At 38.1% G+C, this 22,779-nt stretch overlaps 4 protein-coding genes across 4 annotated transcripts; 2 read left to right on the plus strand and 2 right to left on the minus strand.

The window, feature by feature from the left end:
- The first annotated feature begins 1,832 nt into the window (after positions 1-1,832).
- mlnl (motilin-like) lies at positions 1,833-4,030 on the plus strand. Its single transcript, XM_053315887.1, has 5 exons — positions 1,833-1,946; positions 2,563-2,693; positions 3,393-3,497; positions 3,638-3,743; positions 3,905-4,030. The coding sequence occupies exons 2-4, from the start codon at positions 2,574-2,576 to the stop codon at positions 3,731-3,733; spliced, it is 321 nt and encodes a 106-aa protein (XP_053171862.1). The 5' UTR covers positions 1,833-1,946; positions 2,563-2,573; the 3' UTR covers positions 3,734-3,743; positions 3,905-4,030.
- zgc:64106 (uncharacterized protein LOC393348 homolog) lies at positions 3,801-11,695 on the minus strand. The gene is made up of 6 exons (XM_053315886.1): positions 11,502-11,695; positions 7,570-7,809; positions 7,047-7,136; positions 6,589-6,777; positions 6,031-6,140; positions 3,801-4,707 (listed from the first exon to the last, which is right to left on the minus strand). Exons 1-6 carry the CDS (start codon positions 11,656-11,658, stop codon positions 4,528-4,530), a joined length of 966 nt encoding a protein of 321 aa, XP_053171861.1. The 5' UTR covers positions 11,659-11,695; the 3' UTR covers positions 3,801-4,527.
- Positions 11,696-16,139: 4,444 nt separating this feature from the next.
- aqp7 (aquaporin 7) lies at positions 16,140-20,396 on the plus strand. The gene is made up of 6 exons (XM_053315462.1): positions 16,140-16,516; positions 17,547-17,673; positions 17,777-17,914; positions 18,052-18,170; positions 18,317-18,534; positions 18,715-20,396. The coding sequence occupies exons 1-6, from the start codon at positions 16,379-16,381 to the stop codon at positions 18,911-18,913; spliced, it is 939 nt and encodes a 312-aa protein (XP_053171437.1). The 5' UTR covers positions 16,140-16,378; the 3' UTR covers positions 18,914-20,396.
- Positions 20,397-20,450: 54 nt separating this feature from the next.
- Positions 20,451-22,583, minus strand: tpgs2 (tubulin polyglutamylase complex subunit 2). Its single transcript, XM_053315463.1, has 7 exons — positions 22,508-22,583; positions 22,294-22,373; positions 22,102-22,189; positions 21,701-21,841; positions 21,415-21,528; positions 21,141-21,304; positions 20,451-20,669 (listed from the first exon to the last, which is right to left on the minus strand). Exons 1-7 carry the CDS (start codon positions 22,581-22,583, stop codon positions 20,451-20,453), a joined length of 882 nt encoding a protein of 293 aa, XP_053171438.1.
- Positions 22,584-22,779: the final 196 nt, after the last annotated feature.

Raw genomic sequence — 22,779 nt, forward strand, 5'->3', positions numbered from 1 at the left:
GTTAGACTTGTTGATTTGCTTTATTTGTTAAAAGTAAGAAATGCATAACGTCTTCCTTAAAGAGAAATTCTAGACAGACAGACAACAGTATTCAGTCAGTACAGCAAGTAGTTGCACAGTTTCAGTGATTTTGTGACACTCATCCACATCCAAAACCTACAGACTGAACTGTAAATGAATACACACTGAACACCTCAGCTTTAAATTTATATTTTTGAATAAATCTCTTCTTGAGCTGATCACCTCAGTAATTAAGTCATAATTGGATTGTCTCCATAGACTTGGAGTAATTGGTCTACCGAGAGACTAGAACAGCATCCATAATGATTTTATTGACATGGGGACGTTATTTGGATGTATTTGAAACAAAAACTCTACAAGCACACTGAGTTAGTGCACTGAACTGAGTCCAACAATTGTCACTGGATGATACATCTTGATGTTTGTAGGATGGACTTAGTATTTAATCTGTATGAGTGATGACACAATGGCAAACAGTAAAGGCAAGCCATGCATTTCCTGCGAGTTACCTTCAGTCAATGATCATCATAGACAAAGATCAATGAACAAATATCATTACTTTTACTGAATGTGTTCTTCACTTATGTGACTCACGTGATGGTCATATGTGTATGATAGTATAATAGTAGTATGATAATAGTACTATGTGAAAAACATAAAAGATAAGATATTAGACAAGATGGGAAAACAATATTTCACTATGTGACACAAGAATCTTACTCGAGCTTGTGCGTCAGCGTGGTGGTTGTTACAGGTGAATAAAAGCTGCAATTGTATTTGAATTGCAGTGAATCGGATATGACGGTGGCAATATTTTTAATTGTCCACTTCTACAGAGTATTCTGATGAGAGTATAAACCCACCCTGCAAATATACCATTTCACTACCACACAGGAAAACAGTGAAGTGTCATATTTAGGAAAAAGCATCATTAAAGTTCTTTAGAGTCACAAGGTTTCCAGGGAGCGAATGCATGTGGCTCTGTATGGCAGAAGTTTAGTTCCTGGCAGGTCATAAATGTCACATTATGTTGGGTATTACTTTAAAGAAGATAATTTATGGCTGACCTCTTTGGACAGATAGCCCCTTGGGTACACTCACACAAAAACATGCACACAGTTGAAGTCCAGTACATTAATCAAAATAATGTTTTTTTCAGGTTGAACTTTGTTTCCTTCTGTTGTGTTTGTAGTATTCTATTTTAACATGAATTAGTGTTTAGTTAGTTGTGAATTATCTGTTCATTTTAAATTCATTTTAATTCTTTTACAGATATAAAGTTGGCTGTCATAATATGACTATGAATAAAAAGAATAGTCATTGCCTCATCTTCTATCAATCTGACAAATAATTCACTATATCACATAAAACATATTTTTTAAATTATTTTTTTGATGCTTGTTTTATTCTGTGTTTTGTTTTTGAATGTGTGTATAGTCTTGTATTACATGTTATATTTTTGTGACAACAGAAAGCTGTGGTCATATGTTGCTTAAAGTCAGTTACTGATGAGTATTTGTTTTGCTGTCTCAAAATAAAAATGAAAAAGCTATTTAAAAAAAACAAAAAAGTGTTCAGTATGTGTAAAGTATTTACATCCTTATGCTTAACACACATCATAGGACTCTCATCAATCTGTCATTTTGTCAGTCTTGTCAAAGGCCAGCATACTTTCAACATGGTGAGCTTACTATCCTAATAAAAAGCCAGATTCCTGAGTAACATCTGTGTTTCCAGGAGCCTGGATGAGAGTGCTTGAAGGAGCCTGTTGAAGAGCGGATGTGTGGGAGGACAGTAAAAAGCTCAGGGATCAGGAGAGGGCTTGATATAAAGGCTGACTGGGACAAGCTGACTCTCAGACCGGTGGAGCTCAGCTCATCTTAAAGCACAATTCCTCAAGCAACTGACCAAAGCTGACACAGCACGTGAGTAACATATGTCTTCTACTGCTTCTCTGTCTGTCCCTCCCTCCCCTGGGCTTTTCCTCTCCCTCTGTTACTCCTGTCTTCCTCCTCTTTCACGTCCTCCCTTAGTTCTCTCACATTTGTGTACAGAGCTGTCTTGCTGCCGTAAGTATGGCCGGTTCACTCCTGCGTCTTATCTTGCTTGTCAGTGGAGCAGTTTGTTGTTTGTTACTTCAACGCTCCCCCCACTCCCGCTTTTCTCTTTCCCTATCTGTTATCTGTTTGTCAACCTCTCCCTTGCATAATGACATGGGATACCTCGGTGTCCTTCTTTCTGCTCTTCGAAACTTAGTTATTGTCTCTGGCACACACACACACACACACACACACACACACACACACACACACACACACACACACACACACACACACACACACACACACACACACACACACACTCACACACACACACTCACTGCACCTCATGTATGTTGACCTATTTTGAGTGTTGCCTCTTTCATTCATTCCTAATTTCTGTGACCTCAATGCCACTCACCCTTGTCTGTGTAGAAATACCCACTGTTCTGTATGTAAAGCAATGTACAGTATATGCGTGTGCATATGTGTATGTGTCCAGGACAGAGCAGAATGAGCATGCGCAGGGCAGTGGCTGGTTGTGTGGTGTTGGCGTGCCTGGTGGCGCTGCTGGCTGAGAGGACAGAGGGACACATCACCTTCTTGAGCCCAAAGGAAATGATGCTGTTGAAGGTAAGCAGCTTGGACGGTGTACTGAGGAAGGGCTAAACAATAGTAGTGTTGAGTGCCTTTTTTGAGTTTTGCATTATATTATACATTCCTGAGGTTCAACTGGATGAGCATCATGATTATGTAACATCATTTTTTGCATAAAATGCAGCAAACAGATAAAACCAGTACCTGATTAATCAACTATTTTTGCTGACAGAAGATTAATTGGAAACATTTTTTAGTAGCATTCAATCATGTATGTAATTTTGCACGCAAAAATCCCAATTTCCTTCTTTTCTTTGTCTTAGTAATTTCATGGCATCACCTTGGCCTTTAAGACATTGTAACAGGCTTTTTTCAGACAGACAGACCAAACAATGCATACTTTAATTGAGAAAATAATCAATCAGATCAATCAATAATGAAATTAATTATTGGTTGCTGCCCAAGTGGAAAATAAAATGTCAATGTTGACTTTTTACTTAACTTTTTATTTGCTGAACAACAGGTAAGATGAAATGATACATTTAAACTCATAATTCTCATGAGTTTTACAGAGAGTTATAAAACTCTCAAGAGGAAGGATGCCTCCAGTGCCAAATCAGTATGAGAACCTGATAAGCAGTCTCTTGTTGATGACACAAAGTTGTTTATTGATAGGGGTTGAGAACATAGTGTCTTCATGTTTGTGTTTGCATCTGTGCATCTGTCTTATGCTAGCAAGAGCAAGAGGACAGGAAGGTCATGGAGCCTCGATCAGAGGATGGTCAGTTAAAGGAGGTGACTGTCCAACAGTTTCCTCAGCTTGAACGTGGTGGAAATCCTGTGAGTACACATCCAAGTACATATACACTCCCAGTGGTGTCACTTCACCATTTTCAATTAAACCACTGCCAAAAAAATGTTTTTAGATACAAGGCATTAATGTTTATTTTCTGTGTTTGTGTGTGTGTCTGTGTGTTCAGGATAAAACAGTGGAGATTGCCGTCCGTCTTTCACCCAAACAGCTGGATCATGTGGCTCCGGTGCTTGAGGAGATCATCCATGAAATAGTGGAGTAGCACCAGAAAGGTAGAAGTATTTGATTGATGCAAGAATAAGTGAAACATTTGTTAAAGACGTGCACTATGGCCTTGTATATTATTTTATTATCAGTAGATGATTGATAGACACAGAGTAGTAAGTGCCTCTTTGATAACCATAATGTTCTTTTGCTATCTTTATCTCTGCAGCCAAATAGCGTAGCCGAAGGCACGAGTGGATGAACGCTGTATAAATTCTTCAAAAGCATTGAATGCCCAAATGTTTTATTGTGTTTTAATGAATCAGTCAATAAAGGGAAGTGGTTGTGTCACTTATTGGAGCCTCTTTTTTGTAATGTATACCTCTAAAAAAGCATGACAGCCCAAGTTGGCCACATGGTGTCAGCATTTCTCATAGAAAAACCACAATTTTCCAGAAAGACAATTACTCCAACATGACAACTTATTTTTAGTAATAGGTGAACTCATACCCACCTAATCTTTACCCTGTTATTATTGACAAAGTATCCACACCAATGCAAGAAAGAGTGATAAAGCATAATTCACAAATTTTAGGATTTTTTAACTTTTTCATTTTGAATGAAAAATGAGCCTTCTTTTGTATAAAAACAAACCAGCCACAAGAATATAAAATCAATGTATTTAAAAGTAAACAAATATAAGAGGACAAAACATGCAATAGTGTGTGCTTTCCTTACAAAAAAATGTAACATTGTTACATTATGTCACATTGTTGTCTCAACAAAAGCTTTTGAGTAATAGGATGGAATTTGATCCCATATTTAAGTCAAGCCTCCATTTCCATAGTTGTTTCACAGCTTTGATGTTAGTCTCTCGCAGACTTCAAAGTCCTTCACTGCAAGGGCAGCATCTCGAGCTAAAGGGCCGGGGAGAGTCAGTGAGCAGTCACAGTCAAAATACTTCCCAGTTATCCCCTCCATTTCTTCTGCAACTGCACAGTAGATAGAGCTCACTGCTCCCTCTTCTGCCGACTGAGAGAAAGACAAAGATGGACAGGAAATGTGAGAGTACTGTTAAAAAAACTGCTGAAACATTTACCTTCGCCACAGATGAGTATAAATATGCTACCAGGTGGTTTGTGTAATCTCTGCCCAGATGCATTTCTAGTATTACCAGTTATTGAACATAGTCTTCCCCAATAGATACACATCACAGATACTGAGCAGGTAGAAAGCAAAGTAGGTGTTGACTGTAGGTCAAGAGTTTGAACAAGGTTAAAATACAGGCTTGCATTGCTTGCATGTTCATTTTGACAAATGAACAATGAATTAAATGTACAGGTTGTGTATGTGAGCATGTATCCTCATTTGCATGTAATACACTGGGTAATTCTGTGAACGTTAAGGCCCTGCAAACTTCTTTTCTCCACCAGCTTCTTATAGTGTGCCCCACTGTTGCATTTGGTTTACTGGAAGTCAAAGACTTCTGTGAGGAACAAAGGAATCCTACAACAGTGATTGCTTCCACCAGGTTCTAAATATAGTTCATTGTATGAAGCCTCCATCATGAAACATGTGGTAATTATTTATGGTCCTGGGTTTTCTAGCAAGAGTTATGGTTCTGGTTCTGCTTAGTGTTTTAGCAGTCAAAGCTAACCATTACAACAACATTGTAGACTATAAGACACAATGTTTATGTATGCACTAATACTTGCATGCTCTTCCACAAACATCCTGACTTTTATTTGACACACAAGTGTGAGTGAACGAGTGGACACTGGTGACTCAAAAACTGGGGAGTACAAGAGGAAAACCCAATCTAGTGCCATGTACATATAAATATATTGTATGTACATGTATATACTGTATATACATGTATGTTTCAATTCTTTACTCTGTATTATAGGCAATATATTAATGTTCTGTGGTAAGTCATATCTGACCATAAGATATGTACAAGCTCTGAACATATGTGATGACCAAGAATGTGTATCATTCTTAAATAAAACATAACAGGAAGGTCAACTCCCCCACAAGGCCAAATGCCTTTATTTAACTGTAATTGCAGAGCATTTCTAACATCTCCAGTCGAGGAAATTGCAGATTTTGCCTCTTTCTTGGTTCCTGCTTCTTAAGAACCTGGCCGCTGACTCACCAAGCATGCTCAGAACTTGGATTGGTGTAATGGGGGAATTAACAAGAATGTGCAACAATTACTCTGCTAAACCAGTCTCTCAGTTTGCTGTGTACACACAGGGAGCTGGATGAGGGTAGGTTTATGTAACAGGTCAACAAATTCAACATTGACAGTAGAAAAGCTGATGACATGATACATTATGGTACTTATGTACTCACCTTGAAAAAGAAAAATCCAATTAAGTTGAAGATTAAACGAACAATCAAAGGATAGTGCCTCAACACTTCTGTCATGACAATACCAGGGTGGACAGAGTTTGCGGTGACTCCTGTACAGACATATTTAAAGACACACATATATTCAGAACACAGAGAGAAAGAGAGAGTGGCAGAGAGCAGTAAAGATAAACTGGAAGTAAGGCTGGTCAGTGACTCAGCAACAAGTCTTGCCATTTATGGTCTTTTGATTTAGCTGGAAAAGAAGCTTGTGTGCCCACATCTGTGCTCTTTATGGAGATTTCATTTCTCAGAGTAATGCACTGTTTTTTCCAACAGAATATACATGGGGTGTGACCAAACTACCAAGAATTCAACTAAGCTGGAGATGCATAAACAAACTTGTGCTTGGTAACAAACAGTGTAAGTAGCAGTGGTGCTATGGGAAAGGGACATAAGCAAAACATTCAGTATATGAAAATAACTCCTTATCCAACAGGAAAGACCATGGATTAGCTATGCTAGTGAGTGATAATCATAATCATCTTAAATTAAGCATACCTGTTCCCTCCAGTCTGCGTGCTAGCTCATTGGTGCAGATGACATTGTGGAGCTTAGTGTGGTTGTAGACTTTATCCATGTAATAAGTGAGGTTCTCCCCATGAAAATGAGAGAAGTCCACATGACCTTTCTTATGGTTGACTGAGCTAAGGTTGACAATACGTGCTGGTGCTGAACGCTTTATCAAGTCTGGAACAAAAAAAATGCAAATGGAAGAAAAAAGAGGGAGAGACTTAATAATCGGAAATTGACTTAGTGTTACATCATCCACTCTTTGAGGAATTGCCAATTTGTGATTACTAACAGCGTACCAATAAACAGGAAACGTGCAAGAATGTTCTCTGGCAATATTGCAGTTAGATAGTATACACCTTAACCATTAGACTGCCAGGATATCCTGTAATCAGCATTTAACACAATATAATTGCTGTAGTAAAAAACTGACCATATTTTCTTACCCAGCAACAGGTTTGTGAGGAGAAATGGTCCCAGATGATTGGTGGCAAAAGAAACTTCCAACCCATCTTTGGTTATACCCCTGGGTAAACCTAATTGAAGAATTTAAAACAATTGTGTTATACAAGTGAGGTAGTACAGACACATTTGTACTTCTATACTTATGAGTAATTAACTAACTTAGGTCACTGTCCCATAACTAATTCTAACCTCAACCATAAAACTGAATCCTAACCCACAAGCTGCCCTGACTGGCCAAATGTCCTCATTCCACCTCATACATTCAGACTCTTGTTTTGTCACTTTGGAGGACATTGTGTTGACTTATTAACTTTACACATTAACAAATTAAAGGCCATCAGGGAGGTTTGCGATCCCTGTGACTGTTTTGAAACTATATCTGTGTTGAATTACTCAACTGACAAACAGCATTGGATATCAGTTTGCCCAACTCTCATCTGTTGTTGTTTAAAGGTTCAGAGACTGCAATGTGCAGATCTCCTGCTGTGGATGTGGATGTTTCACCTGATACTCCAGCATTGTTGACAAGAATATGAAGCGCTTTCTCTTCTTCGAGAATCCTTGCAGCAAATTCTCTGACTGAGTCCAGAGACGAAAGGTCTACCAAACGCAAGTGGACATCAGAATTTCCTGTTTTTTCTCGGATTTCCTCAAGTGCTGCTGTCCCCCGGGGCTCGCTTCGACAGGCCAGGATAACACGGGCCCCGCGACGTGCAAAGTCCAGTGCAATGAACTTCCCGATCCCTGAAAGAGTGGAAAAGAGCACAAATGAGTCTGCAGTAGAAAAAATGTCCTTTAAGCAGATAACAATCAACAACTGGCTTTTTGAACTGGGAAAAATACAAATGCATCGAAGCCAGTCGATGTTAATACACTGAATGATTCTACTGGGTGTGCTACGGGAAATCAGAGTGACCATCTCCCCTTGTTCCATGAGTGAAAATATATTTGTTTATGATTTTTAAAGAGGGTAGATTTGGCTGACTGTTTGTCTACACTGTCTCAGAAAACCTGGCACATCACAACGCGACAGAGGTCAATGTCCTAGTTTTATATCTCATAATCTCTCTCTGTGGGATTTGAATGTTCCCGACATGTTTGTGATGATTTGTTGGTTTCCAGAAACATGCAGCTGTTGCATGTGAGATATGTTTGATGTAATAAAGACATGCTTAATAAACAGTTATAAAGTGGTATGTAGTGCCTTTGGAAAATGCTCATGATGAAGTAATCTCTCCATTAAAATCCAAGGCCATCTGAAACTGTGCCATCCATTATATTCATTTATTTATTTTACATACATTTATAAAGGGTAAGTTTGCAATAATAATGATTATTATTATAATAAAAAATAGAAAAGCATGCTACATTTAAGCAGCCACGGTGCACCTGCTAATTTGACTGAGCAGCAACTTTATTGTTATTTACATTATTATGTAATGTTTGTGATTTTTCAGTTTTTTGCTTGATGTAGGAACATTTAAAGTTGATACCAGATGTGGGCTTGAAGGGGATACAGCTGTTTGTGGGTGACAGTTATAATCCTTTTTTGCACAAGAAACACATGGGATGTTTAGCTGTTAGGAAAGGACTTTAACCTCGTGCTTGTTAAACCCTGCCAGTGAAATTTATATGTAGCAGGTGGAAAGAATCTGCTGAAAAAACATGTGTCATTGAGTTGACACATTGCTGTCCACTTCTTTCCCTGACCAACAGTAGCACTACTATTGGTGACAAATATTTCAGTATTACATACAGATAGAAATGGACATTCATTAGGGGAGAATACTCAATAAGTTTAATTTTAAAACACAGTTACAAGCAGGCAGAGAGAAACTACTGAGTCTAGTATATGCTTTAAGTGGCACTGTAAATAATTATTAATTACAACATTGACAGTTAAAGCACCCTTTATTAGTTTGGTAATGTCACAGAGCTCATTTGGACACGTTGGTCCAGAGTTCAAGAGCAGTAAAGGTGAGATATCAGGCATATCAGGCACTGTTAAGACATAGGCTTTGTAGATCATTAAATATCAGGGGATATTATGTATTTTAGTCAGGGACTGTCAGCTGATCTTATCATTTACAACACACCAGTGGGCAGATGTGTAACCAGTACTGAAATATCCTTCTCAAGTAGAAGTACTACTTGATTGACATGGCACTCAAGTAAAAGTAGTAGTAGTTTTTACTCGTCTAGGTTCCCTTACACATGCATCCCATACAATGAAATGAAAATAGAGGAGATGTGTGTTAAATGTTTAGTTATTGCTCTACCTCCTTTAGTAATAAGGGTAGGGCTAGGTGATATGACCACAATCTCATATCCCCATATCTCAATATAGCACATTTTAATTCACTGAATAAATATTTGGTCTGTGTCAATTCATTTTAAAAGGTAAATTAGAGCTAGATGTTTCAGTCATTTGAATGACAATCAGATGTTAGTCTGGGAGGTACTATTTTATTTAAAGAAGAGGAATCTAGATCTTCACTATAAAAGTCTGAGCTTCCAAGCAGGGAGGTGTATCTTGGCTCCAAAAAAATTTATAAAGAATTTGGACTCCACCAATTATCTGACTATCAGACAGATTGTGTTCAAATGGAAGGCATCCAACACCATATCCTTGCTGGGATAAGTCGAACGGATAAAGGTTACATGGGGGAGACATGTAATAGTCTAGGATTTTTTTTAGCAAACCAAAGCCCTTTCTTTCAGTTGCCAGAGAATAGAGAAAAATAAAAGTATCTTAATATTAAAACTAGTCATAGAGGAGATCGTATTCCTTGGAACAGCGAGAACTTTGATTTGATTATACTGGACAACTGTTTTTGGTTAAAGCCCATTGTGTAGAACTGATATACTGATAAAATGTTAAGCAGCTGCATTAAGCTCTGATGGCAAACTTTTGTGAGAAAGAAAAAGAGATAGAAACTCACATTGGCCTGCAACACCATCTGCCAAAGAGTTTTTTTCATTGTTGTTGTTGTTCTTTTTTTTTTTTTTTAAACATACCATTACTCTATAAGTATCTCTGAAACAATTCAGCTGTGTTGATACTAGAGGTGAAGATAATGTTTGTAGTCTGTAAATGATGCTCAGCTGTGTCAAAGGCTTTTGCTTACTCTGAGAATATGGTGGCAAAGTGTTTCTCATTGGTATTCATATATAAATCATTTGAAACTAAAATTACACCTGAGATGATGCTATGTTCAGGTTGATGTGAACTTAGAATTAAGTTTTCAGTGAGCAAAGCAGCTGAACATTACTGCAAACTGTACCTTTATGCAGAGAGATCCCATGAGTCAATTTGAGGGGGTATGAATACATATTATATGCTCCATGGTCACTGGTAATGGACATGTAGAAAGGATCAAAGTTGTCCTTGTCCATGAACTTTCAAACAAAACAGAAACCTAGAGTTGTATGGAGCCAGGACGCTGACTTCAATATTTGGCATTGAAAAAAGAATTACTAGTCGCTGGAATTTCCTATGTAACACTAAACAGATGTCTCATTCATAAATTGGAGACAAAGGACAAAGTCCAAACAGCAACATGTCACCATCACATCGACTTAAGCAGCAGAGATATTTGTACATAAAAGGTTTTTATTGAAAACAGTGTTTGTGGGTACTGAGTAACACATCTGTCATAACAGATGCGATCATGCGACCGATCAAGAATGATTAACACTGGCACTGGAAAAGGAAAGATTTTTGGTTTTTCATTATGAAAAGTCAAACACTTTATCAAATTGTCAGGATTATGTTAAAGTAGAGTTAAATGGTTATATTACAAAAAAATACATCTAAAAATATGTCTCGTGCTGTATAGCCTAAATAAAAAACTTAACATTGAAAACCCCCCCACCATGATTAGTTCGTATCTACTTCCTGCAGAGTTACAGTTTCACTTGTAATAACTGAACTCCAATATTTTTATAAGATAAGTGCAACAAAATGCAGTATTTCTGATATGTGTCATCATGACTGTATTATTAGCTTTAGGATATTTTTGTTTGATCTCAAATTGCATTTCACGTCAAATCCATCTTCTTCTTTTTTTTTTACGGAAAAACTTGAACCAGAACTTTAAAAGTGGATAAATAGAAGTTGCAGATATGGGTCATAAGTTTGTTCGTACAGGCTACCATATAGCATGATTGTCATATGAAAAACAAATGCCTTATTTCACATTGCACTATTCATCCTTGTTCCAACGACATTATTCCCTGAATCGTGCAGTTTGCCTGGTTTGTTGAGCTCCTGTGGTTTTCCTTTGATATATGTCTATGTGTTATTATGTCAAATAACCAATATTTCATGTGACAGAGGGGCGTTCACAGCGTTAATCATACAGACCGCAGTTATATCAATAGCCTACAGCCCTGCATTTAAAGACTAGATATAAGAATGACGCATAAACACTAACCTGTGTTGGCTCCTGTCACTATAGTGGTCTTTCCTTTCAGTTGCACGGTGCAGGCTTGTGGATCCCAGTTCCCTCTCCTTTGAATGCGCACAACCAGCGCAAGTAGCGCCGTGGAAACTGCCCAGATCGGGTGGTAAAGTATGTCCAACCAAGCCATCTCACTGCCAGAAAGAGACGACCAGTGCGCACCAGCTCTTATAGGTCTATCTAAAGTAGGTGTGTTGAGGGGTTGTGCTTTTCAGTAAGTCGCAACTTCTCTTCATAAAAACATCTGGCTTTACTATATTCCACAGTGCGCGTGCAGCTGTTAAAAAAAATCCAGCTCACTACGACTCATGATCCATGAAAGCACATTGAGTTGCCATTGTGGAAGAAAAACTGCCTTGCCTTGCCATGAGTCAGATCCTGCTATATATGCCACGGTACCATAGAGATAATTACTGGTATAAAACTTAAACCAATTTACAGAAACCAGCCAAGTGCCACGTATATGATCTCGTTCATCCAAATGTCAGAGGCAATTTTACAGCCATATCATAGTAATTCTCCAGCTCAGGGTTTAGTAACATACTGAAACTACTCTGTAGAGTGTCATGTACTTTCTCTGACTGTTTCTGTTGGCTTTGGCATTGCTCATGGTTTTATTGCTGCCACAGTATTTGTCTCAAAGACCTATCATGTTAAACCGTGTAGATTTTGCTATAAGCAACAGCAAATACAGTTATGCATAATAAATAATAAATGAGATGTGTCACTACTCTGTTTAGATAATACAGTTGTGCTTTGGTTTATATATATTGTCACATATTGCCACATTTTGCAGCATAGCCATGGAGGTAATGCAGTCGCTAAAGCTGACTTATCATATGGTATTTTTATTTCTACATCACATATCATTTTTCAAGTACATGTAAATTAGTAATCCTCAACATTATTCTGGCAAATTCTATGCATAATGGGCAGGTTGTTCTGGTTACTCATAGACCTGCATAAAAAGTTAGATGTCCTAAAACAGATTTTAAGGTAATGAACTGAAGAAAAGAGATCAGACATTCACATGCTCCAAAATCAATTCCTAGTCAACCATTTACCCTTTTTACAAATACAAAAGAAGAAAAAAAAAAGAAACAAACCAGCCATGACCTGGTCAGAGGCAAAAATGGGAAAAAGGGCAGTTGATCATTTGACCATACTGAATGTAGCTAATGACTTTACTGAAGTACAATTTAGTATTGTACAGTTCAATTTTAAATACTTAACACTTTTACTATTTGACAACTATCTGATTTTCAGATGACGATTTTACCTGCAAACATATTATATTATAAAATATGATGAAATACATTATAATAAGTAGGGAACATAATAAGTACTCAAATAGCTCCACCACAACAGGCTACAAGAAAAAACTGTTTAGATATGATTGCATTAGTAATCATGATCTCATTCTTATCATCATAATCTCACTTTAATACACTGAAAGCAACATTAACATGTTGCCCTTTTGGAGGCAGCACAACAAGCTCTAAAAGCTATTACCTTGTGAAGTTGATACAGTGGTATTAAACAACATTCGTTTGTGGCAAATGACAAATTTAGGTCCAATATTCATCAGACATCTACACATAGTCATTTGACTTTTGGTTGTTCATGTACAATATTGCTTTAAATCTACTCACAATAGAGTATGATCGTATATTCCTTGTTACTGCCATGTAGGTCAGTCAAAAGTGCATTGCAGTAATCAGCTTTAGATGTTATCTAGTCTTTGGATTTCACACCTGTTATTGATTACATGGGACAGACCTCAGTCATATTGTGCAAAGGAAAAAAAAGAAGTGAGATTTGGAAGTTCATGGAATTATTGGCACATTCTTATCTGCATGGCTATTTGTGCAACCATTAAAATGAATGGAGACATCATTTGAAAATGTCCTGTCTGGCTGGACCAACAAACAACATTTCAGTCTTTTTGGCATTCATATGCACAAAATGGATTTATTACATTCCAATTTCAAAATCTGGAAGGAGTTGTTACAGTATCATTGAACACCACGAGACATCTGCCTAGAGTTAACAAGAGTGTAGAGTCAGGGAAATTTGCATCTTTGGTGACTGAGTACAACCAAAAAAAAAAAAAAAAAAGTTTATAATTTAACCTTGAAGTCTAATGGATTTTGAGCCCTTTCTCTAAATAAGCATTGTGCAGCCTTTTGGCCACAAGGGGGCAAGACACACTAACAAGTGGTGCTAGTATTGAGCTGATGGTAGAAAAGTGATGCTTATCATTTTGTTTCAGTTGTACCTTCATCTGTTGAATGTCTTACTTTGATCATTGTGCCAATTCAACTTGTGCATTATTGTTACAGTTAACAGACAAAAATCTATTAATACAACTTTAATGGTATTGATGAATCGCAGTTGATTTGACGGTCAGCAGTTTTGCGATCATGTCAAATTCATGGTATAGTTCTTTGACTTGTAAGTGGCAAAGAACAATGAAGCAATGAGAATTTATTGTCAGATGTTTTACTTTATTCATCAGTTTATTTGGATTGTTACCTATATTTCATTTTCATTTCATGATGATGTATTGGAGTGATTCTGCTGTGGTGATTTTTGGATTCAGGTCAAGAACGAGCCAATACGAGATCTTGATCTTGTATGGAGTAAAAACATGTGGTGCACTAACCTGATCTGTGAGATGAAAGATTGAAGTCTTCTGAACCTCAGAATGCACACATGACTGCAGCTAGGTGTGGTAAGGTATGCTCTGTTGTACCACACATCCAATTTGTGAGATCAAAGATGTGAAATCAAAGATGTGAAAGTAGTCAGAGCTTAAAACACTGCTGCTCTCAAATATGTGTTTTTCTTTTTTTTCCTTCTCTTGGATGTTTGAGCTGTGCAGAGTGATGTATGTGCAGACTGTTTTCACATTCAACTGCTGAAGAAAGTTTATCTCAGCTCATCTTATATCAGAGCGCACATACAAGCAGGTTTGGGGCATCGCAGCACATTTTTTATTTGACAAAGTACATCCATAAGTATACAAAATGAAATGACTGTTTCTAGCAGCTCAATGTTTTTGTGTAAAACTTTTTCAAACTGAATTTTTTCAAGAAGAGTATATACATTAGACACAGACTGAAACATTACATGCTGTTCTGAAAAAGACTGCAAATTAAAAAAACCACACAAGGTAGTTAATTCACAGATTCACTGATTTGATAAAAAATAATTAGTATGGACACAAACTCACAATACAGCTATAGACAACCAAATACAGAAACCTAAATGAGTTCAAATACAAATGAACTACTTTGTAACCTAAAGTTTTAGTTGTACTTAGTTGCTTTTTGTATCAGCCACAAACAGCGGTCTTAATTTCGAAAGCAAGCCAAGTGTCCAGACGTCTCTCTAACCCTCTTTTGGTTTTAAAGGCTCATCTGTCAAGTGATATTGACAAGTCATTTTCCAAGACCAGAGCTCTGCAAAATCACTTGTTTTTTTAAGATAAGATGAGATAAGTTATTCCTTTATTAGTCCTCCACAATGGGGAAATCTGCAGTATTATAGCAGCAAGTGGACAGTAAAATAAGAGAGCACCAATAAGAATTACAACAATAGTAGACTATATAATTATAATAAAAAAATAATAATTATGACATTATTTACATTATTTACAGCACAACAGTGATATTGGTATTGAGTGGTAATGTACCACAGATGATATTGTTATTGCACAAAGTGAAGAAAATTCTATATAGTTGAAATTAAATTCAACTGTGCAATAAGGTCTTTACTCATAAATTGATGCATTGGAAAGTTTGTAAGTACACCAGGAGTTTATTAAAATAACACTTATCTGATGGCTTTTACTCTGTTGCTACTGCTAAAGCTGCAAACATCGTTGAAATCTCACGTGATCCCTATTTGTACTACTGTAGAAGTTTGATAACAATCTAGGCATTATTAGTGGGGTAATTTACCAGATACACTGTTGGTTCCATTAGCGCCTGTACTAAGCAATTCGGCTGATGGCTCTAACTCCACCTATTTGCAACCAAATTTTAAAAAAGGGCTGAGGAGGTGTTTAGATAGACGTTATGATGCATATGAAACTAGGTCAAAATTATGCCGAACCATCACTTTAAGAGTAAGAAATGTGAAAACGGCAACATTTCAAATAATCTCTACACAGTCACATGAATGGGTTTACAAATTGATTTATGTGATACGGAAGAGCATTTGACTTTAAGAGCTCAAGGAGAATGTATTGCACCAATAACTGATAAAATCATCCACATATCTCAAACTGAACCTCACATGTGGTGGGGTTGGGGGCTCTGTGTTTAAAATACATTCTTTAAAAATGTGCATTCATGAAAACAAACAGCTGAATTGAAAATCATGTTTAACCTTTTTTTAATGAGATATAGGGGAGAATGAAAACTTATATAGGGTTAGCCATTTTCATTATTGGCCAAGTAATCTCAGCAAAGCTATTGGAGGATGTGTCTAACTGTGTGTGTGTGTGTGTATGTGTGTGTGTGTTTGAGCATATCCAGGAGGAGGGGCGGGGGTTGGGTCAAGGCTATAAAATGTGGCCAAATCCCAGTGAGTATGTGTGACACACACAGAAAGAGAGAGAGAGAGAGAGAGTGAGACAAACACACACACACACATAGAGAAAGAGAGAAGTGAGAAAAGGGAAAGGAAATAGCCAGAAAGAGACTTGTTTGTGGACTATGAGAGGCACCTCATAAATTCTTTAAGGCAGTCTGGACTTGAGCCTCACTTTTGTTAAATTAAAAAATAAAGTCAACAAAAACAAAAGGAGCCAAAAAGAGAGAGAGGGGCCACAAGGAGAAGAAATGAAGGACTTGGTGCAGTCCGTAGACATGGGTGTCTCTCAGTGGAAAGGAGTCAATGTAACTCGATCCAAAGGCTGGCTAAAGAATGAATTTGTTCGGGTGGGACTTGCTGAACTTCTTTGCACATATATCATGATGGTAAGAAAAATTTTATTATAAAACATGTCTGAAGAGAAATATGCTTTTAATATTAAGCCGATATATAATGCTGCTATATTCATAATTCTGATGACAAGTTCAGTTTTCTTTTACAAGCTTTTTCTGTTTTGACATGCTTATCTGAAAGAACCATATGCCATTAATTATTAATGTCATGCTGCTGACCCTGATAACATACCCCTGCTTCCAAACACACACACACACACACACACACACACACACACACACTGCTAGTGTTTTATAGTCACATGGCAGGGGTCACAGGAGGTGATTGGTGGGTTCAAGTGGGCGAACCAGGAAATCTACCAGTGGAATGGGCAGGCAGTGGGCCTCATGGAAAAGATTTCAAAAGTCACATGTTATCAGTCAGCTGTAAATCCTATACTTAGATCCCTAGAAGACATCATACACACACACGCGCGCGCGCACACACACACACGCACACACACACACACACACAGACTGAATAAATGCTGAATAATGTGTGTGACCAAAGCTTTTATATTTGGGAGTCACACTCACTATTCAGATGAACTTTTGTTTCACTAACTTCCTGTTTCCTGCCGTTTCTCAGTGTCAGCATTATGCATCAGCCCCACATGTCTTGTTATTCACAAAGCGTTGGTCACTGAGTTCAAAGTGAAATAAAGACTAGAAAAAAATTCTTCAACTCAGCATATTTTACACTTCTATATAAAATACCATTGTTTGAATTTTCACCCAAACACTGGGTTATGTAAGCAACCAAAAACATGAAGTGTAATGTTTTATGTTTTATCTGACATGTTGTTTGTTTTTATACTTTGCTCCTGATGAACTTGGTCGTTTGATTGACACACTTGGATATAAGATTTAACACAAATCATTAGTTAAATGTTTTACCTGTTCATTACTCGTTTACTCGTTTATCTGTTGGAAAATAAGACTGTACGTTTTCTTTTATAATTGTCTTGTCTTTAATTGTCTATGACCCCTACTTACTAATGTTTGGATGTTTCTTTGTATCCAGGTGTTTGGGCTGGGGTCTGTAGCCCAGGTAGTGACAGGGCAGGGAGCGTTTGGAGAGTACCTCAGCATCAACCTGGGCTTTGGACTGGGTGTTGCTTTGGGGGTTCATGTTGGAGGGAAGGTCTCAGGTATGAGAACTGACCATTAATAACCCCACCATTAAGAGTCCTCAAAGGTCATTACAGTCATCGTGTTGCTTACATATTTCCCATGCTTTTCTCACTCTATCAGGAGCTCATATGAACGGAGCAGTGTCATTCACAATGTGCGCATTTGGCCGCCTTGCATGGAAAATGCTGCCCCTCTATGTCTTTGCACAGCTTTTGGGGTCCTTTCTGGCAGCGGGGACAATTTATGGTGTATACTACGGTGAGGGCACACTTGACACTGACTTTCTATATTTTGTTAATTTTTCCATTTGGAATATTGTACATTTACTTATTATTGACCCAACTATATATCACAGATAAAGCTTTATTTGTTGTCAATATTATTTCCATTTGCAGATGCCATATATGATTATTGTGGAGGAAATCTGACTGTAAATGGTGTACGGGCCACAGCTGGTATCTTTGCCACCTATCCAGCACCATATCTCTCCTTGCTGGGTGGATTCATTGACCAGGTAGACTGACGGATTAAAGGATTACAGCTACAAATCACTATCATCTGACACATTCTTTGCACTTACCCTTTCCTTTGTTGTGTTGTTTTACATACAGCTATCTTGACATTTTGTTGTGATGTGTGTGCTGTGTGTGTGTGTGCCAGGTGTTTGGCACAGCTATGCTGCTGCTGTGTCTGATTGCACTGTCCGACCAGAGGAACAAACCGGCCGCAGCAGGCAGTGAGCCTGTCACAGTGGGTCTCCTGGTGCTGCTCATTGGCATTTCTCTAGGCAGCAACAGTGGCTACGCTATCAACCCGACCAGAGACATCGCACCCAGAGTCTTCACTGCCATCGCAGGCTGGGGGCCTGATGTGTTCAGGTACACATTATTGGTAGTTGGGGGAGGATTTACTTTACTTGTAAATTATTGAATCATCTGTGTACTTTTACCACAAATAGTTGTTTATGGACAATACAAAAGAAAAATGCTTTATCTAAATACATGAATAAATATTTACTAATATAACTTTTCGTGGTTCTTTTTCTCTTTTCTGTGCAGGGCTGGCAATGGGTGGTGGTGGGTGCCTCTAGTTGCCCCCCCTATTGGAGGTGTACTGGGTGCAGGGTTATACAAGGCCTTAGTGGAACTGCACCACCCTCTCCTCCCTGAACAGGATGAAGGGGAGATGGAGGAGCTGAAAGAGGAGACTGTCCCTCTGGAAAAACAGAAAAACATCTGTGCTGATGTGTGTGTATGAGATCATCACCTCTCTGTGTAGCTTGTAAAGCTTCGTTGATATTTGTGTGCAGCTGAAACATTCCACGATGAAGAAGGATTTTAAAAAATAGAGCAAAAACACATTTCTAAAATGAGGGATGGCAGGACCTTCATAAAAAACAGAGCATGACTCAAAGAGGTTTTGGATATACCAAGCAATTTTAAAATGAAGAGTCTGTTTTACTTAATTAATTTCATCATTAATCTTAGTTACTCAACTAAATTTCATGTAATTGAGAGTGACTGCAATACACATAAAATATACACTATTCGACCTATGGCACATTCTGTGTAAAAGATTGAAAAGTAAAGTAGAGCTGTTTTTATGCTTGGAAGGTAAAGAAACTGCACGCACTTATGTTTTATGTTTATATCATTGAGACAGCAGCTGATATAACCTCGGAAGACAGAATAAGTTTCATTATTATAACAGTCAATGAAGGCCCACTTACACAAGCTTAGAAAGTACAGTGAAGATAAAAAAGAGCCCCTATACATTGCATTTATATATCTTTTTAAAAAAGAAACCATAGGAGTTGGCTCCTCACTGCTGTTGATGGCAGCAGCACATCCAAACATAATATACATGCTCATCTCATGCTCATATACTACAGCACACAGCAGCCTGGAGCCAAAAAAGTATATATGAATCTTAATGCTGGAGCTCTAAAACAAACAACTAAGCAAAGATGTCTTATCAAATCTGCTTAGTCACATGCTTCTGGCATCAGGTGCTCAAACTGAATACATATTATATGTCATATCCATTAATGTGAAATCATAAGAGAGGATTTAATTACAGGAAGGCTCAGTAGGCCTATTTTTTTGTTTACATAGAAGCACAGTATCATTGAGGCACTGCAGTGACACAATGGCCAGTGAGTGCCAGATTACTGAAGCCTCAATGATGGTAGATTACAGTTATTGATAATGTAACATGGAGTAAGGTATTTTTAGGGTAAATTTGCATACACTTGACGCACTAAGTCTGTCCAGTGCATATGTCTGCTGAAGCTCTGTATCTCGTCTCACAATAACAGCAATTTTCAGTGAATCGTGTGATTCATAAAAGCACCTTTACTTTCAAAATGGAACCAACACAGTATTATTTTCCTGTTTCCTTCAATTTTGCAGTCACATAAACATAAAGGGATATGTTATTTACTTATTTTCAAACTTAACTTATAATTGTATATATTAATGTTGTATAATACATCCAAAAATGAAATATTTACAACAGCAAACAAAGCCTACTGATATGACTAGAGTGCCAAAAGAGTCCTCACTGGTTACAGTGGTGGTACAATTTGCTATTATGTGTTAGTATTGTTTGTGCAATGGCAGCAGCCAGTGATTCTTTGTTGGCTGCTTTATATGTTTACCAGAAGGTGTCACTACTGAACAGTGTTAAATAAGGTTACAAAGGACGTATCTATTGGTGATGTATTTGGCGTAAGCCATGTTGGTCATATAGACAGTAAAGCTGGTTGAAATGTCTTCCTCGGATAGGAACCTTTTCACCGCTTTGGCCCATTGTGTCTTCCTGTGTTGCCTTGGCTCTTGGCAGTGTTCCCCAAGTTGCACTGTGCTGACTGCTTCTTCTTGGGAGCGGGTACCTTAACTTTGCCTTTAAAGGCCCTGGTAGGATCCAGCTTGTTGAGATAGGAATCTCCAGCAGGGTCAGCCAGGCTGAGCTCACTCCTAAAGGTCAGCGGCTGGTACAGCGATGCCCACTGCTGTAGAGGGAACAGGTAGTAGATCGTTTACATCGCTGTTTATAGTTATTATACAATGTTCATTAGAAAACAGTGAGGACACTACAGAGAAATTACAAAAACCCCACTACTTCCTTTGGTAAATATTCAAGCGATGCATTTTACATTCTCAGGAACTTTAGCATACAGTGAAGAAAAGTAAAAAAAAATAGAAAGATGGTGAGGGCTAACAGACTTGTCTGCAACTGTCATATCTTTGATATTAAAAGATAAAAAAATGTATGCATTGTTTCATCATATTCATCATATGTTGTTTCATCTTGTTTAAGTGTAAATCAGCCAACATTGTAATATACTGTGAAGGGAATTAATAAAATGTATTTTATATACCTACAATTACCTCAAGTGGTGTTATTAAGTATTATAGATGCCATTTAGACTACAAAACATGTGGTCTTTGAAAGAGTAATTAGACACTCAGATGTTTGCTACCTTGGCCTGAGGGCTGGGGCCATATGGGGTAAAGGAATACTGCCACTCAGGCAGACCCAGGTGGGTGATCATCAGTCGGTAGTAGGAGGTGAAGGTTGCCGTCAGAAAATGCCAGCACAGCGAGCGGTCGAGGAACCAAATATCACTCTGCTGGGCTACCACACCTGGAAAATACAAAGACTAACATCTAGTGATACAAGAATTTAAATGATAAAATAAACTAGTTTGAGAGAAATTGCTGACATGAGAAACGTAAGGAATATAAAGAGATCACCTGGAGTGCAGTTTTTGTAAACCAGACACACCTTGCCATTCCCACCACAAGAATCCAACTCGAAGATGCGGCTCCGGGAATCAAAATGGGGTGCAGCAGGAGCATGCTCCGACCCTGCCAGATATTGCATTAATGAATCTTGAATAAATATTTACTTTCCAATCACCATTTCATTCATTAGCCTGCTTTCTGCACAACTGAGCACACGTAAACAGACTTGATCAAACTTGACACACTGTAATTGTTAGAGTTAGGCCCACATAAGGATCTGACAGATGAGTTTTACCATGTTCTGTGCTGCTCTCCTCCCAGTCCAGGTCAGCCAGTGAAGGTGCATTGGGTAGGGAAAAAAGTGGGACTGGTTGGAGCAGTGGACACAGCCTGGCCACACTGTTGATCATCATGCATCCTAAGGGAACACACTCATCTGTAACAGAAACACACACAGGCACACCCATACAGTTATTATAATTGTGTTGGACTTGCTGAATTATTTTGCACATATATCATGATGGTAAGCATGTTCAAAGAGATATGCTTTATAATATTAAGCTGCATTTGCATTGGCAATGTGTCATATAACTGTAACAGTATCCTTTAATTGCTGATTTTAAAAGAACAAATCTCAGGGATTTACTATACATGTATTATATTAAATAAAGATTTGACATTATAGAGGTCATCTACCGTCCAGTTTAACGTTCCAGGTTAGTGTAAACCCGTCAGTGGTCAGGTAGAAATCTCGCAGGTCCTCTGGCAAAATACAAGTGTTTTTCTGGGGGAGAAATACAGCTGGTTTATTATACATGTGACAAGAGTGCACCGACCATAGACTGTAGGCACAGACCAGACTTTTTGGTATGGTGTATTTTTTTCCACCTGCTCCCATGACAGCAAGCTCCTCTTCTCTGCAGGTTCCCTCTCTGCGAACCGCACGTCGACCACACCAGGCATGTTCTCTGACACAACAGGGACAAATTAATGACATTTATTAAAGCCCAGTTGCCATTATTAAGGCGTCAGCCTGTTTGCTAGCTAACCTGCACGTTAACATTATTGCTAGTTTCAGAGCGAAGGCACACATAATACACACCCAGTATTCGAGGAATGCCAAGCGTCAGTCTCTCAGCAACACCTTTAAACGCTAAGCTGTCTTTTGTCTCTTCCATTTCTCAGACCGTAAGTTTATATACGACACCCTGAAAGCATCCTTCCCCAGTCCTGTATCGTTTACCTCTCTCGAAATTGCTCTGCTGGACACAAACCAATAGAAAGCCGTCTTTCTACAGAAAAGCCAATCAACACTTCAGTTGTAACAGGAAGGCGGGACTAAGCGTCCTTAGCAACGCTTGGCTCCCTGGAAAG

Source organism: Scomber japonicus, chromosome 3 (genome assembly GCF_027409825.1).
Source record: "Scomber japonicus isolate fScoJap1 chromosome 3, fScoJap1.pri, whole genome shotgun sequence".
Classification (NCBI taxonomy): domain Eukaryota; kingdom Metazoa; phylum Chordata; class Actinopteri; order Scombriformes; family Scombridae; genus Scomber; species Scomber japonicus.

Coding starts and splice junctions, on each gene's coding strand:
- aqp7 (XM_053315462.1), top strand. CDS start 16,379: ATGAAGGACTTGGTGCAGTCCGTAGACATGGGTGTCTCTCAGTGGAAA. Junction 16,517..17,546: donor TTTGCACATATATCATGATG/GTAAGAAAAATT, acceptor CTTTGTATCCAG/GTGTTTGGGCTGGGGTCTGT. Junction 17,915..18,051: donor AATTTATGGTGTATACTACG/GTGAGGGCACAC, acceptor TTCCATTTGCAG/ATGCCATATATGATTATTGT.
- tpgs2 (XM_053315463.1), bottom strand. CDS start 22,583: ATGGAAGAGACAAAAGACAGCTTAGCGTTTAAAGGTGTTGCTGAGAGA. Junction 22,374..22,507: donor TGGCATTCCTCGAATACTGG/GTGTGTATTATG, acceptor CTGTTGTGTCAG/AGAACATGCCTGGTGTGGTC. Junction 21,842..22,101: donor CTGGAACGTTAAACTGGACG/GTAGATGACCTC, acceptor TTTCTGTTACAG/ATGAGTGTGTTCCCTTAGGA.
- mlnl (XM_053315887.1), top strand. CDS start 2,574: ATGAGCATGCGCAGGGCAGTGGCTGGTTGTGTGGTGTTGGCGTGCCTG. Junction 2,694..3,392: donor AGGAAATGATGCTGTTGAAG/GTAAGCAGCTTG, acceptor GTCTTATGCTAG/CAAGAGCAAGAGGACAGGAA. Junction 3,498..3,637: donor TTGAACGTGGTGGAAATCCT/GTGAGTACACAT, acceptor CTGTGTGTTCAG/GATAAAACAGTGGAGATTGC.
- zgc:64106 (XM_053315886.1), bottom strand. CDS start 11,658: ATGGCTTGGTTGGACATACTTTACCACCCGATCTGGGCAGTTTCCACG. Junction 7,810..11,501: donor AGTGACAGGAGCCAACACAG/GTTAGTGTTTAT, acceptor CCACTCTTTCAG/GGATCGGGAAGTTCATTGCA. Junction 6,141..6,588: donor ACGCAGACTGGAGGGAACAG/GTATGCTTAATT, acceptor ATGTCTGTACAG/GAGTCACCGCAAACTCTGTC.